Genomic DNA, 14,802 nt, shown 5'->3' with positions numbered 1-14,802 from the left:
GAAAAATGTTCTCAAAATGTATATCTTTGGGAGTTCCACTCCCAGTTAAGATAAAGAAGGTCATAAAAAGATCACTGGTCCTGCTGTAATAAGAAAACACCCAATAAACTAAAAAGCATGTTTTTTTTTAAGGCAATGAAGAGCTGTGGACTGATTTCCAGAGATGAACCCACCCTACCTAGGTGAGCAGAGACCAGCAGCCATTTTTATCCCTAAGACATTGACCAATCAGTGTCTTAGAGGAGCAGGATTGCCACAGGCAGAGAACAAGAAAAGTCTCCTACTGGGACAGGGAAAAATCAATCAAATTCTTAATGGTCATAAGTGAGCTGACATGGAAGTCTGAAATCTGGAGGAGCGTGAAACACAGAGGTAATTCTCCACCAACTCTCTCCCATGGGACGTCTGCTGAGTGGCACTAGGAGGTATAGAGAGATCTGTGTACTGTGGAGTTTAGATCCTCAACCTCTGCTGGAGAGAGGCACCTGATCCCAACCTTAAGACATTAAAAATCCAAATGGATAGAATAACTAAAATTTCAACCCAACTCAACTCCTAATGAAATCTAAGAGATCAGCCCCTTAACGTAGTTGCCAGACAGAAAGAAGGGAAAGCTTTGGCTAGGGGGCGGGGGGTGGGGGCAGGGAAGGGAATTATCTGATTATCTACTTCAGTTGCTAGTGTTCTTTTATACACAATGTCCAATGTCCAAGAAAAACTTACAAGGCAAGACAGGAAGATTTAATATTGTCAACAGGTCAGTTCTTCCCAACTTGATCTATAGAGTCAATGCAATTCCAATCAAAATCCCAGCAAGCTATTTTGTGGATATTGACAAACTGATTCTAAAGTTTATATGGAGAGGCAAAAAAGTCAGAATAGCTAACACAATATTGAAAATGAACAGAGTCAGAGAACTAACACTATTGGACATCAAGACTTACTGTAAAGCTACAATCATCAAGCCAGTGTGACACTGGTGAAAGAAGAAACAAAGAGACAATGAAACAGAATAGAAAGCCCAGAAATAGACCCACATATAGTCAACTGATCTTTGGTAAAAAGAGCAACAGCAATACAATGGAGAAAAGATAGTCTTTTCAACAAATGGTGCTGGAACTACTACTATATGTCCATGTGCAAAAAAAAAAAGGATTTAGACACAGACCTTACACCCTTCACAAAAATTAACTCAAAATGGACCATAGATGTAAATGTAAAATGCAAAACTATAAAAACTCCTAGGAGATAACAAAGGGAAAAATCCAGATGACCTTAGGTATGGCAATAATTCTTTAGATACAACACCAAAAGCACAATCCATGAAAGAAAGAACTGATAAGATGGACTTCATTAAACTTAAAATTAAAAACTTCTGCTCTGCAAAAGACACTGTCCAGAGGATGAGAAGACAAACGTCAGACTGGGAGATATCAACATTTACAATGACCTAGCTCATAAAGGGCTGTTATCCAAAATATACAAAGAATTCTTAAAACTCAACAATAAGAAAACAAACAACCTGTTAAAAAATGGGCCAAAGACCTGGACAGATGCCTCACCAAAGAAGATATACAGATGGCAAATAAGCATATGAAAAGATGCTCCCTATTCTGTCACCATGGAAATGCAAATTAAAACAACAGTAAGATACAATACACAACCATTAGAATGGCTAAAACCCAGAACACTGACAACATCAAATGTTGACAAGAATGTGGAGCAACAGAAAATCTCATTCATTGCTAGTGGGAATGCAAAATGGTACAGCCACTTTGGAAAACAGTTTGGCAGTTCTTACAAAACTAGACATACTCCTACCACACGACCCAGCATTTGCACTCCTTAGTATTTACAAAAACGAGTTGAAAATGTATGTCCACACAAAAACCTGCACATGGACATTTATAGCAGCTTTATTCACAATTGCCGAAATGTGGAAGCAACCAAGATGTTCTTCAGTAGGTGAATAGGTAAATAAATTATGATACATCAGGATAATAAAATATTATTCATCACTAAAAAGAAATGAGCTATCATGAAAAGATGCAGAGTACCTTTCAATGCATAATACTAAGTGAAAGAAGTCAATATGAAAAGGCTACATACTGTATGATTCCAATTACATACCACTCTGGAAAAGGCCAAACTTTGGAAACAGTTAAAAAGATCAGTGGTTGCCAGGGGCTGGGGCGGGGGTTAGGCAAGGATGAAGCAGGGGAGAACAGAAAAACTATTCTGTATGACATTACTGGATACATGTCATTATGTATCTTTTAAACCCATGAAATGTACAACACCAAGAGTGAACCCTAATATATACTATGGACTTTGGGTGATAATTTGTCAATGTAGGTTCATCAATTGCAACAAATGTACCACTCTGGTGTGGAATGTTAAGCATATGTAGGGGCAGGAGTATACAGGAACTCTCTCTACCGTAGGCTCAATTTCCCTATAAACTTAAACTGCTCTATAAAAATAAAGTCTAGGGCTTCTCTGGTGGCGCAGTGGTTGAGAATCTGCCTGCCAATGCAGGGGACACGGGTTCGAGCCCTGGTCTGGGAAGATCCCACATGCTGCGGAGCAACTAGGCCCGTGAGCCACAACTACCGAGCCTGCGCGTCTGGAGCCTGTGCTCCGCAACAAGAGAGGCCGCGATAACGAGAGGCCCGCGCACCGCGACGAAGAGTGGCCCCCGCTTGCCGCAATTAGAGAAAGCCCTTGCACAGAAACGAAGACCCATCACAGCCTAAAATAAATAAATAAATAAACAAATAAATAAATAAAGCTAGTGAAGCAAGCACAGGGAGCTTAATATCTAAATAAATAAATAAATAAATAAATAAAGTCTATAAAAAAAAGTAAGACCATGGACAGAAATAGGAAATTATGATCCAAGATCAAGAGGGGAAAAGTCAATAGAAACAGACCCAGTGTGACCCAAATGTTTGAATTGGCAGAAAAGAACTTTAAAATTGCTATTACACGTATGCTAAAGATTTTAAAGGACAAGAGGACAAACTATGTGAAAGAAGAATTTCAGGAGAGAAACTGGTACAAAATAATCTATAATGACCTCTTACATCTTAGCAAAACAAAAAAAAAAAGAGTTAAATTACTCAATTTTTCTAAACAAAGAACAAACAATTTTAGCACCTAAATTCAGTCAGATATATAATTCAATATGCAAACCTAGTTAATAAACCTCTAACTGCCACAATGAATTCAAATTTGGGCTGCTTTACATATTTTGAAGTATGTTACTATTCTGTCTAACTTACAATATGTTCCATGTCCCCCAAAGATATTTATACTATTAATTCCCAATGATTTAATATCAACAAATATCAGAGTTGCCAAAGCCCAGAGAAATCTTCTGGTTTAATCTCATTTTTAAATGAGAAAACTGAGACTCACCACTCTTGTTCTGTGGCTTCAAATCAAAATCTGTTCTTTAATTCAATGTATTTGTTGAGCCCCTACTACGCATTGGCAGGTGCTCTTCAGCACGATAAACAGACTATCAAGGACTCTGCTTCGACACAGCTTCTACTCCAGTGGGGAATACACACAACAAACTTTCAGAGTGTGATAAATTATACAGACAGAAGAGGGACAAGGGGAGCTATTTTGTACTGGGTGGTCAAGGAGGGTGTCTTTAAGACCAGAATGAAGAGAGCCAGTATGTGAAGATCTGAGAGAACACTCCAAGAAAAAGTAATATAAGTACAAATACACCAAGAATGGAATGTGGTTGAAGTGGTTTAAGAACACAAGAAAGATCTGCATGACTGGAGTACAGCAAGTAAGGGGAAGAGTGTAAGGAGATGCGATTAGAGAAGGGGGAGTGTGTGGGGCCTTGATGCCACAGTTAAGTACTCTGAATTTTATTCTACGTGTGATGCGAATTCACTGGAAAATTTTAAAGAAAGGAAGGACATAATCTGATTCAAGTTTTTAAAAGATTGCTATGGACAACATGGAGAAAGACTGCAGGGAAACAAAAATGGAAGTTGGGAGACCAGTTAGGAAAGTGGTCCAGGCAAAAAGTGATGCCAGCTTGGTTCAGAGCAGGAGCAGTAGACATGACAAAAGTGGGAGTATTTGGAATCTATTTTGAAGGTGAAATTCACTAATGGATTGAGTTAGAAGCACAATAAAAAGAAAACTGAAGGACTGTTCTGAAGTTTTCAGCTTGTGGATATGCGTAAATGGTGGTACCATCTCTGGAATAGAGAAAAGTAGGGGAAAAACAGATTGAAGTTTTTATTTGCCACTAGATATGTTTTCCCTCCCCAGAGTTTGTGAACACTTTCTACTAAGCCTGTGCTCTAGAGCCCACGAGCCACAACTACTGAGCCCACATGCCACAACTACTGAAGCCCGCACGCCTAGAGCCCATGCTCCGCAACAAGAGAAGCCACTGCAATGAGAAGCCCACGCACCGCAACGAAGAGTAGCCCCCGCTCGCCACAACTAGAGAAAGCCCGCGCGCAGCAACGGAGACCCAACGCAGCCAAAAATATATAAATAAATAAATAAATTTATTTTAAAAAATGTAAAATTTTGTTGCATGTAACATTCATTCTAAAGGTATTCTTTCTCCAATATATGGCCTTCACATCCCAAAGGAAAATTACTTTCTGACTGCTCCCATTCTACATTTATACACCACAATATTTTATGTCTTTAAGATATAATAAGTTAGAAAAACTAAAAATGTGGGTCAGGCAAGAGAAAAAAAACTTGGATGCTTGAAATAAGACATTTGGTAATTTTTATGTAACAAATTCCTACCTGTTTCTAAAGAAACTACTTCTTAACTTTCAACTTTCAACCTTTAAGCAGGGAAACTCAATGAAACTCAGACCAAATTCTGAGTCGGCTCTCTGAATTCCTCCTACAAATATACCTGGGCTCCCTATTCCCTAACAATGCTGGAGTACAGTTCTAAGAGCCAAGGCTACTTTGCTTCGGATTCCTTTCCCAATCCCAAGACTTAAAAATCCTTATTCCTGCTCCACACCCAGTTTCCTCTTTGTCCTAATTATCTTCAAAAGGAATATAGAAAAAGTATGCAGAAGTAAATTCACATGTATTCAAGTTTCGCATAAAAGAAATTAAAGGTTACTGGATCATGGCTTCCCTGACTCAGCTTTCTGTAGCAGCACTGTCTAACTGAACTCACTGTGACAATACAAATATTCTACATCTACACTAACACGTAGCCTCTAGCAACATGTGACTACTGAGCACTGGTTACTGTAACTGAGGAACAGCATTTTTCATTTCTGTGGTTTAGTGCTACCATACTGGATAGTGCAGCTGTACATCTAATCAGGGATCTGTCAAATCCTTCTTCAAAGTTTTTCTTGTCATCAAGACATGAAAACAAACCCCTCTTCTGACCACTGCTCTCCCAAAGTAATTATCACTTCTAAATTGCAAAGCTAATTTATAATTTAATTTAAATAGTTAATATTGATTTATTGCTTTAATAGTTACTTAAATCTTCTATTGTTAACTTTTCATTTCTTTCAGGCTTTGTTCCTAAATTTGAAGGCAAGGGTATATCAAATACCCTGAGAGTAAGGTCCTCCACAAAGCATTCAGTCAAATGTTAATCAGTTCAAAGGAGATAAGGGAAAGACAGAGGTAAGAAAGATTAAGTTAGGAGATTTTCTGCAAAGAACCCACACATTATTCTTCTTCTGCGTTACTAAAAGCTCAAAATACAGATGAGTTCTGGATAGGCTCCTTGCCTAGCAACATGGCTCAATGTTCTTGGGGGAGTTTTTCCTGCTTTCTCTTTACACCTTTAGGAAAACAGTATCTTAGTTCATGAAGGTAAACTGAAATGAACCTAGGTCTAAACCAGAATCCAGGCTCCCCCTGAAGGCTTAAGGGGCTCCTTCCTAAATAGTTTCTAGTAAGTCAGATAAAATACATTTCCTCAAATGGTGTCAATGAGGCAGATGGAGTACAATGATGGAACAGAGAAAGAGAGCACCATCACTCTCTCCCCTATCCCAAACCAAAGAGGATAAGGAAAAGAAAAAGAAAATACTCTAGTCAACCAAAAGTAGCCTCTGTGGCATCAATTTCTATTGATACTATGGCTATATAATTTATATGTTATTTTAATCTTTTGAAAAGAAGACTTCAGCCATTTTTACCTGTCATAGATTATTACCATGTCTAAGGGAAACTTTTTACCCTAAGGAAAAACTACTTATTTTTTAAAGAATGTTTGATTAAAATATAAAAGGTATAACTCATTCTAATTTATTCTAAGTGGAAGAAAACTTGATTTCCAATCGCTGAACACTGCCCATTTGAAATAAATAAAAGCCAGAGCACGAAATGACTTCTTTTCTATGTGCTTCTCTCCAAGAATCAGACACAACAGATGGAACTGGCATTTAAAAAACTTAGATGTTTCATCAAACACTTAAGAGTACTTAATGCAAAAGCACAATATTAGGTGCCCAATAAATGATTCATGTCACAACCCAAAATCCAGGGTTGTGATCACAGCAGAATATCTTTAACATAGGTATGTTTTTATCCTCTCTCCATACACTAGAAAAGAATGCTACAATGTTCTGGAGGAGTTTCTACCTTAAAATCTACGTATACCTACACATCTGAAAACAGCAAAAGGTAAGAACATTAACTTTGATGTTAGTGAAGGATGGCCAACTGCTAAACTCGATTCCTTCTCTTGAGCTTATTTCAAAAATAAATAAAATAACCCATAGCTCTGTCCCATCAAGGAGGGCGGGGGTGGGGTCTGGGGCAGGAATCAAGTCTTCCCTAAGTTGCTCTACCGCTTTACAGTTTTGCAAGAGCCAGAATTTGTTGAGAAGGTGATGACTCCACCTTGCTCCATAAACTAATTTCCTTTGGTATTGTGGAAGAGCAGAGTACATTAATTCCTGGTTGATTTCTTTACAGATTGTGTCAGAAATTAAGAACCTCCTTTAAAATAAAGAATTAAGTCTTTTAAACCAAATCTTTTTATAATTTGAGGAAACTGGTTGCAAGAATCAAATAATGTAACTTGAGCAGAATACATTTTAACTTCTACCAGATTCACGTATGTAAAATAAACAAATATTTTTGCCAAAGAAGTATTCTATAATTTAGCTGCCTGATAGAGCTATTTTTCTTTTCAAGTTGTAAGGATATTAATACAGTCAAATTGGAAAAGTACAAATTTCAAGTGACAAATCAATATCTAGCTATAGATATTCTATGTCCACACACCTTATATTTTATTTAGTTAAGCAGTAGGAGGGTGTATGTGTGGAAAAGCAGATGAAATAAGGAATATAAATGATCATCACAGAAGGGAACCAAAAAAAGAAAACCCCACCTATCTCGGGAAGAAGTAACTGGATAAATAAAACCATGAATATAAATCCTTCAACCAAAGGTAAGGATACAAATTTAACTGAAGCCAATAAAGATCTTTAAATAATCCAACATCTGGTGCCTATATGAAATGAATTGGTGATCTCAGTTCAGATATCCTGGAGGTCTTATTAATGTGAGTGTACAGTACTGAAGGTAACATGTATAAAATAAAAATAAATTCCATTTCAGATATGGGTAAACAGCAATTACATTAAATTACTATTTTCACAAGATATCTGAAATGGTTCAAAATTATTTAAAATTTTGCTACTTCCAAAAACAAGTATTAAATAATACCCATTATGCCTCAAATGCACATACATCAAAAAATACATACTAAAACTTATTTACTTTGTGGGATTTTTTTAAAGTATACTACAAATTCTGAGGTTTTAACCATCAAGAATTTTTCTCTTTAATTTTATTAAGAAAAGCTCTCATGTTAGCAAAGAGAAGTTAAGGAAATCCCCAGTCTATTTGGTATAATATACAGCACTATCAATTCCTCAAATAAAAAGCGTGTCAAGCTATACTGAATATTAAACAGGCTTAACAATAGTTAATAATTATTAAAACCAAAGGAAATTTTTAAAATACTCAAGTTGAACAGCATTACTTGTTAGAAGAGGTTCAATAACACTTTAAAAATATAACTTAAATTCAAAAATCCCACAACATACACCAGCCAGAATAAATTTGCTGGGTTTTATGTTTGGCTCTGTTTTAAAATAAGCCTGTATATATACTACAAGGGCTTTGTATATATTACCATCTCCTAAAGACAAAAATTTTTCAATGACTTAAATTTGGCAATTCATCTCTAATTATCTGATTCTGCATTTTAGAAGTCATGAATTCCACTTACCACATATTTTACAGCACTTATAAACTGGTTGTGGAAGAGCAGATGCTGTGTTTCATCTTCTGGATTTGAAGCTGTGTAAAGCATGCCACAAACACTACAGGAAACTGCTCCAAATCTTTTTTGTCCAGCATCCTATTTATAAAAAACAAACAGAAGGTTTTTTTCCCCCCCAAAAGAATAATTCCAGAACATCAGCCTCTAAAGCTATAACATGAACATAGAGTGAGAAGTGTTTAAAATAACATTCAATGTTGATTATAAAAACTAAGATGTTAATCTTTGAAATCTGTATGTAATTTTATTACGAACCATTTTCCATTTTAGTAATCACTCACTACACAGCATTTAATAACAACTGAAAGGAACTGAGAAGTATCTTTAACACTACAATCTTAGTTCTAGAGCCCCAAACAGCAAATACTTTATAAATACGAACTAGTATGTATTTTGTATCTGTGAATAATTATACTGCTAAAGTTCAGAATAAATAATGTTTCAGAGACATCTTTGGTTTTGCTCTAGTTATATTACAAAGAGTATTTATGTCACCAGAAACTCTTGAGAAAAGGTAAAATTAAACATTTTCTATTTTCTTTATATCAAATAAGTATGAAAGACTGATTATAATCACCTGTACTCCAGTAATTCATACTTGTGCTGTAGAATAGTAATTGTTTCCAAAAGGTTTTCTATTCTTGTCCTTACTTAACAAGAAAAATTACAGCAATATGATCTAACTTTAAGAATAATATATTAACTAAAAAAAGCAAAATCCCTTTATTTTCCCTGCTCTAAAACTGTGTAATTTCAACTAATTACAGGGAAAAAAAAGGATCTCAGATAACTGTATGCTAGTGCATTACAGCTAGGGTCACAGAGCAAAGAGAAATCAAATGGTAAATAAAAGATTGCATATAAAACTAAAGGGAAGTTCATTCTAAAAGATTCAAACTATTGACAAAATGTTACCTGAAATTTCAGGGAGTTAAAAAAAATTTTTTTTAATTGTGGTTAAGATATAAAACATAGTATTTACCATCTAAACCATTTTTAAGTGTACAGTTCAGTAGTATTTAGTACACTCACACTGTTGTGCAACCAATCTACAGAATTATTTTTATTTTGCAAAACTGAAACTCTAGGGACTTCCCTGGCAGTCCAGAGGTTAGGGTTCCGCACTTCCACTGCAGGGGGCACAGGTTCGATCCCTGGTCAGGGAACTAAGATCCCACATGCCGCAAGGAGCGGCCAAAAAAACAAAACAAAAAACTGAAACTCTATACCCATTAAACAACAGCTCCCCAACACCGCCCCCCCACCTCCTGGAAACCACCATTCTACTTTCTATCTCTATGAATTTGACTATTCTAGGTACCTTATATAAGTAGAATCATACAGTATTTGTCTTTTTGTGACTGACTTATTTCACTTAGATAATGTCCTCAAGGTTCAACCATATTATAACATGTCAGAATTACCTTCCTTTTTAAAGGCTGAATAATATTCCACTGTATATATACACAACACATTTTGTTCAGCCATTCACCCACTGATGGACACTTTAGTTGCTTCCACCTTTTGGCTACTGTGAATAACGAATACAGGCATACAAATATCTCTTCAAGAAGGCAGTTTTCACAGTAATGAGTAAGCAGCTACCTTAGTTTCCTCACTTGTAAATGGAAAATAATAGTAGTACCTATCTCATACTTTTTTATAAGGCTTAACTTAATTAAGTGGAGGAGATGGAACAATGCATTCAAAAATATTAGCTGCTATCATGATCATTAACATCATCATCATTACCATCAACTCTTGACCAGCACTATCCAATAGAAATGTGATCCACAAAGGTAATTTTAAATTTACTAGTAGCCACATTAAAGACTGCAAAAGCAAACAGGTAAAATTAATTTTAATAATATATTTTATTTAACAAAACATATCCCAAATGTTATAATTTCAACATGTATTAAATATTTTAAAAAATTAGTGAGATACTTTACATGCTCTTTTGTACTAATCTTTGAAATGCAATATATATGTTTACACATAGAGCATACCTCAGTTGTGACAAACAACACTTCAAGTGCTCAACAGTCACATGTGGCTACCATATTGGACAGTGCAGCTCTAGATTCTACTTGTCTAATCCTGTTTCACTATCATACTGATTTGACAACAGAAACATTATTAAATTCGATGAAACAACTTTTTCCCTCACTAATCTTTCTCAAAAATTTCTAGACAATTCTTACAAAGTTATTCTCCCATATTAAAGTTAGAATCAATCATCTAGTACCAAAAAATCCTATTAATTATGTTAACTGGAACTACATTAAATGTTCCTATTATTTTGGGTTCTTCATTTTTTTATACTGTGCTCATTCAAATTAGATTTTTAATCAATCAAAATATCTCCCTCTTTTCCACCTTGCCACCTAATTGTACTTATTTTCTAATTCAAATTAACTATTGGTTTATCTTCCTGTAAAATGTAGTATTAAAATTATAACATACACTAAAATACAGATATTTAAAATCATCTTATTTATTAAGCTCCATGTTATTTTAATATTTAAACTACTAAAAAAAGGTAGTGATCAAATGACACATTTAATAAATAACAAATGTGAAATAAAGTGTCAATCTGCTGTAAATAAAACTAGAAGTATGGAAATTTGAATTTTTATTATTTGTTACAGGATGGAATCAGTGGGGGGGGGTGGCTGTCATAATACCAAGAATATTTCCATAATTAAGACTTACGGTGACAAAAAAGCTCTTTAGGAAAAAAATGAATTTATTCCTTGACAATGTGCATAAGTAAGATGTTTATAACATTTCACCAAAAAGGTCAAGTTGTATACTTACTATGATCAACTGTTTTTCATCAGCTTTCTCTGCTTCTTTTAGTTTCAATTCTTTTGGAATTGTTATCTCCAAATGGGAATTACACTTAGGCCAAGAATAATTTGGTGGTATCTCCCTTTAAAAAAACAACCAACCAAACAAAAACTATTAAATGTTATAGATCCATATCACTTCAAATCACTGGTAGGAAAAAAAAACCTTATTTTCTATACAACACTGACAAATATCAATTCCAAGGGGGGAAAAATAACCTTTTAAAAACCAAAACAGGGAAGGAAACCCAAAGAAACAACTACCTTGCAACAAATAAACAAAAAACTACAGCACTAACTATAGTATAAGTTTTACATTTCATAGTTTTAGCAGTTTGAGTCACTACAGTTTGTCCTACATACTGTTTTCAGTAATGAGTAAAGCCAAAAAATCATACTAATTTAATTTTGAAATTAAAGACAACAAAAAGCTTTTAAGCTACTGAAAACACTTTTACATGTTGCTAATACTCGTATCATGGGGGTTTTGGGGAAAAAGGAGCATTCTCAAACACTGCTGCTGGGAGTATAAGACACAACCACTTTGCAGGGAAATTTGGCAATGCAGGTTAAGTCCTATAGCTATGAATTTATCCTAGATATAGTCACATAAGTGGACAAAGATATATGTGTTTATTGCAGGACTTTTTTTTTCTGATAGGAATAAACTAGAAACAACCAAAGTTTCTATAAAGTAGAGAACTGTTAAACAATGGAATATTCACACAATGAAATCTACTGCAGAATTTAAAAGAATGAGGAAGGAATGTAGAAAAGATGCCCGTAACACATTAAGTAAAAAAATAAAAGCTACAAAATAGTATGTACAGACATAGAAAAAACTAAAATGAAAAGAGAACTTGTATCACCTCTATGTGAAAAACTGAGGGTTACTAGCACAACCTTTCAGGGGAAAAAACCCCCAAACTCAAAACTTACAGGTATAAAATCCTTAAGTTCTCATATTTATACTTATATTAAACTAATACCTTACCTGTTATCACTGGTCTTAGATGTTTGGTTAGTGAGTATATTGTGCTGTTTGGGAGCTGAACCTGTGATTTAATCAAAAGATGGGTTATGTACTAAGCCTTTGTACTAGCTCTCCACCTAATGGTTAAAAATTATAATAAAGACAAAACCTCAGTGCACTAAATGCTTTATTTTTAATAAACACCATTTGATAAAATTAGAGCCCCTTCCTAGAAATTACTCTTCAGAGAAGAGGCAAAAAGGCTCTACAGAGCTGCAAAGAGATCTAATGGTAGATCAAGTTTGTCTCTAGTTTCACCAATAATTATTAGCACTGAACAATAAAGGAAACTGTTTAAATGCTTGCCTAATTATACAATCTCTAAATGGAAATAAATGAAAACATGTTTAAAAAAACCTGTAGGACTTCCCTGGTGGCACAGTGGTTAAGAATCTGTCTGCCAATGCAGGGGACACGGGTTCAATCTCTGGTCCAGAAGACCCCACATGCCACGGTGCAACTAAGCGCATGCGCCACAGTTACTAAGCCTGCGTTCTAGAGCCCGCGAGCCGCAACTACTGAAGCCCGCGAGCCTAGAGCCCCTGCTCTGCAACAAGAGAAGCCACTGCAATGAGAAGCCCGAGCACCGCAAAGAAAAGCAGCCCCCACTCACTGCAACTAGAGAAAGTCCGCGCACAGCAATGAAGACTCAACGCAGCCAAAAATAAAATATAAATAAATAAATTTATAAAAAACCAAACCAAAACAAAAAAAACCCTGTAGTCTCTGAAGTTTTAATCACATTACTAATCAAATAATGCTATAATCAATTTATTTTCTAATGAATAAATGCATTTCTTGTGTTCATATTATACTTCACCTTCCCCCACTAAGAGAAAAGGTTAAATGACATGAAACAGAAGCAATTATCTGAACTCAATATTTTGCTCCAAGTGTATCTTTCCTTTACCAGAGAGAAACAACAGAAATTAGGAATTTCTTTTCTGTTTCTCCTGGTGCTTCATCTGATATAGGTGAACTAATCCCCATCCAAGAGTTCAAATAATACTTGCCCAAGTTTTTTTTTTTTTTTGGCCACGCCACACAGCTTGCGGGATCGCAGTTCCCGGACCAGGGGTTGAACCCGGATCCTGGCAATGAAAGTGCCGAGTCCTAACCATTGGATCGCCAGGGAATTCCCCCCAAAATTTTCATAAGGTTACAAAAATAAAGTTGTTTTATGGTATAAGTGGACACACTGCAGCAACTGATTAAATTCTTAATTCAAAGATAGAATTACTAAGATGGAAAACTGAGTAATTAAGGGTTAAAGAACCTGAAGTGGTAAAGCACAGTCATTTATACTTGAGAAATAAACTGCTACCACTAATTTAAGCAATTCATTAAGTAACACTTCTCCAGAAAGTAAGTCCACAAACAAAAGATTGAAAAACAAAAGAATTTTTGGTAGGGAATCAAAGAATCATCTTAAGTACCGTAAACAAGCCAATCAACAGAAGCAATTCTCCCCCTTCAAAGAATGGTGATAATCACACATCAGAAAAACATCAGCAATGGTTAAAAGAAGGATTTAACAGGTTTATTTGGTAGTGGATATAGTCTACTGTTATGCTGACAAAAATATGTCTGACCACTGTGAAATCCAAACAATATTTTCAAAGTATTACCTGGAAATTTACTCTCTCCTGTATCAATTTTTGCTTGACTGAGCAGAGTTGAAACAGTAGTAGTGGTATTTTCCACTGGATTGTTTTCAAGCTTAGATTCCAAACATAGGCTGCAATTCTAAGCACATATAATTCAAAACGTTAATATTTGCTTTTATATCAACCTTTGAGTCTTATCCCAATACTTTCAGTGAATTTTAGCACTATACTAAGAAAATTTAATACATGGAGTAATTCACACAGATATGCCTTAAAAGTCTCTTTATGATCTCCCTACAAGCTACCCTTCTCAGCATCAACTTCTATTATTCCTCTTCACACTAGATTGAAAAATTTACCTCTCCATCAGATATATTCCATATTTGCCTGGCTCTATACTTTTTCTGAGTTTCATCTACCTAAACCTCACTGTCCATTAATAGCCACTGTAACATCTCACTACTGAGCACTTAAAATGTGGTTAGTACGACTGATTTATTACAAATGTAAATCACACACCAGATTTTGAGGTGTTAGTACAAAAAAAGTAAAACACCTCAACTTTTAAAATTCATGACACATTGAAATAATAGTATTTTTATATAACAAGTTAAATAAAATCTATTAATTTTACCAATTTCTTTTTTTTTTAATGTGGCTACCAGAAATTTTTAAACGATTTATGTGGCTCACATTATATTTCTACTGGATAGTGCTAATCTAGAACACCTTACCCCCTGTATAAACTCAAGTCATTACTTAAATATTAACCCCTCCCATGAAGTCTCCTCCAAGTTTTCCCATCTCCTTTCCCCAAATTTTCCATCTACTTCATCTCTGTCTTTCATGCCCTTATCACTTCCTATTTTGAATTAGTTATTTGTTTTTTATTAATCTCCTACAACTCTTAAGAGCAAAGACTATTATTATTATATTTATCTTTGTATTCCCAAGAGCCCCTAAATGAGA

General features: G+C 35.0%; 1 protein-coding gene across 9 annotated transcripts in view; it reads right to left on the bottom strand.

Moving 5' to 3' along the window:
- The window catches only part of ESCO1 (establishment of sister chromatid cohesion N-acetyltransferase 1), a 66,130-nt gene that overhangs the window by 21,078 nt on the left and 30,250 nt on the right, over window positions 1-14,802 (bottom strand). For all 9 annotated transcript variants that reach the window (XR_014252080.1, XR_014252081.1, XM_082418667.1 and 6 more), the window contains 4 exons: window positions 13,855-13,972; window positions 12,188-12,248; window positions 11,162-11,276; window positions 8,288-8,419 (listed from right to left, as the gene is read on the bottom strand). Coding sequence is in view for 7 of the 9 variants with exons in the window: in XM_082418667.1 (XP_082274793.1) it covers window positions 8,288-8,419; window positions 11,162-11,276; window positions 12,188-12,248; window positions 13,855-13,972 (426 nt within the window). In the remaining 2 variants the exon portion in view is untranslated. The remainder of the gene's footprint in view (window positions 1-8,287; window positions 8,420-11,161; window positions 11,277-12,187; window positions 12,249-13,854; window positions 13,973-14,802) is intronic.

Source organism: Balaenoptera physalus (assembly GCF_965194825.1).
Source record: "Balaenoptera physalus genome assembly, chromosome: 12".
Taxonomy (NCBI): Eukaryota; Metazoa; Chordata; class Mammalia; order Artiodactyla; family Balaenopteridae; genus Balaenoptera; species Balaenoptera physalus.
Note: the sequence above shows the minus strand (reverse complement) of the source record. Positions and strands in the feature narration are given on the sequence as shown.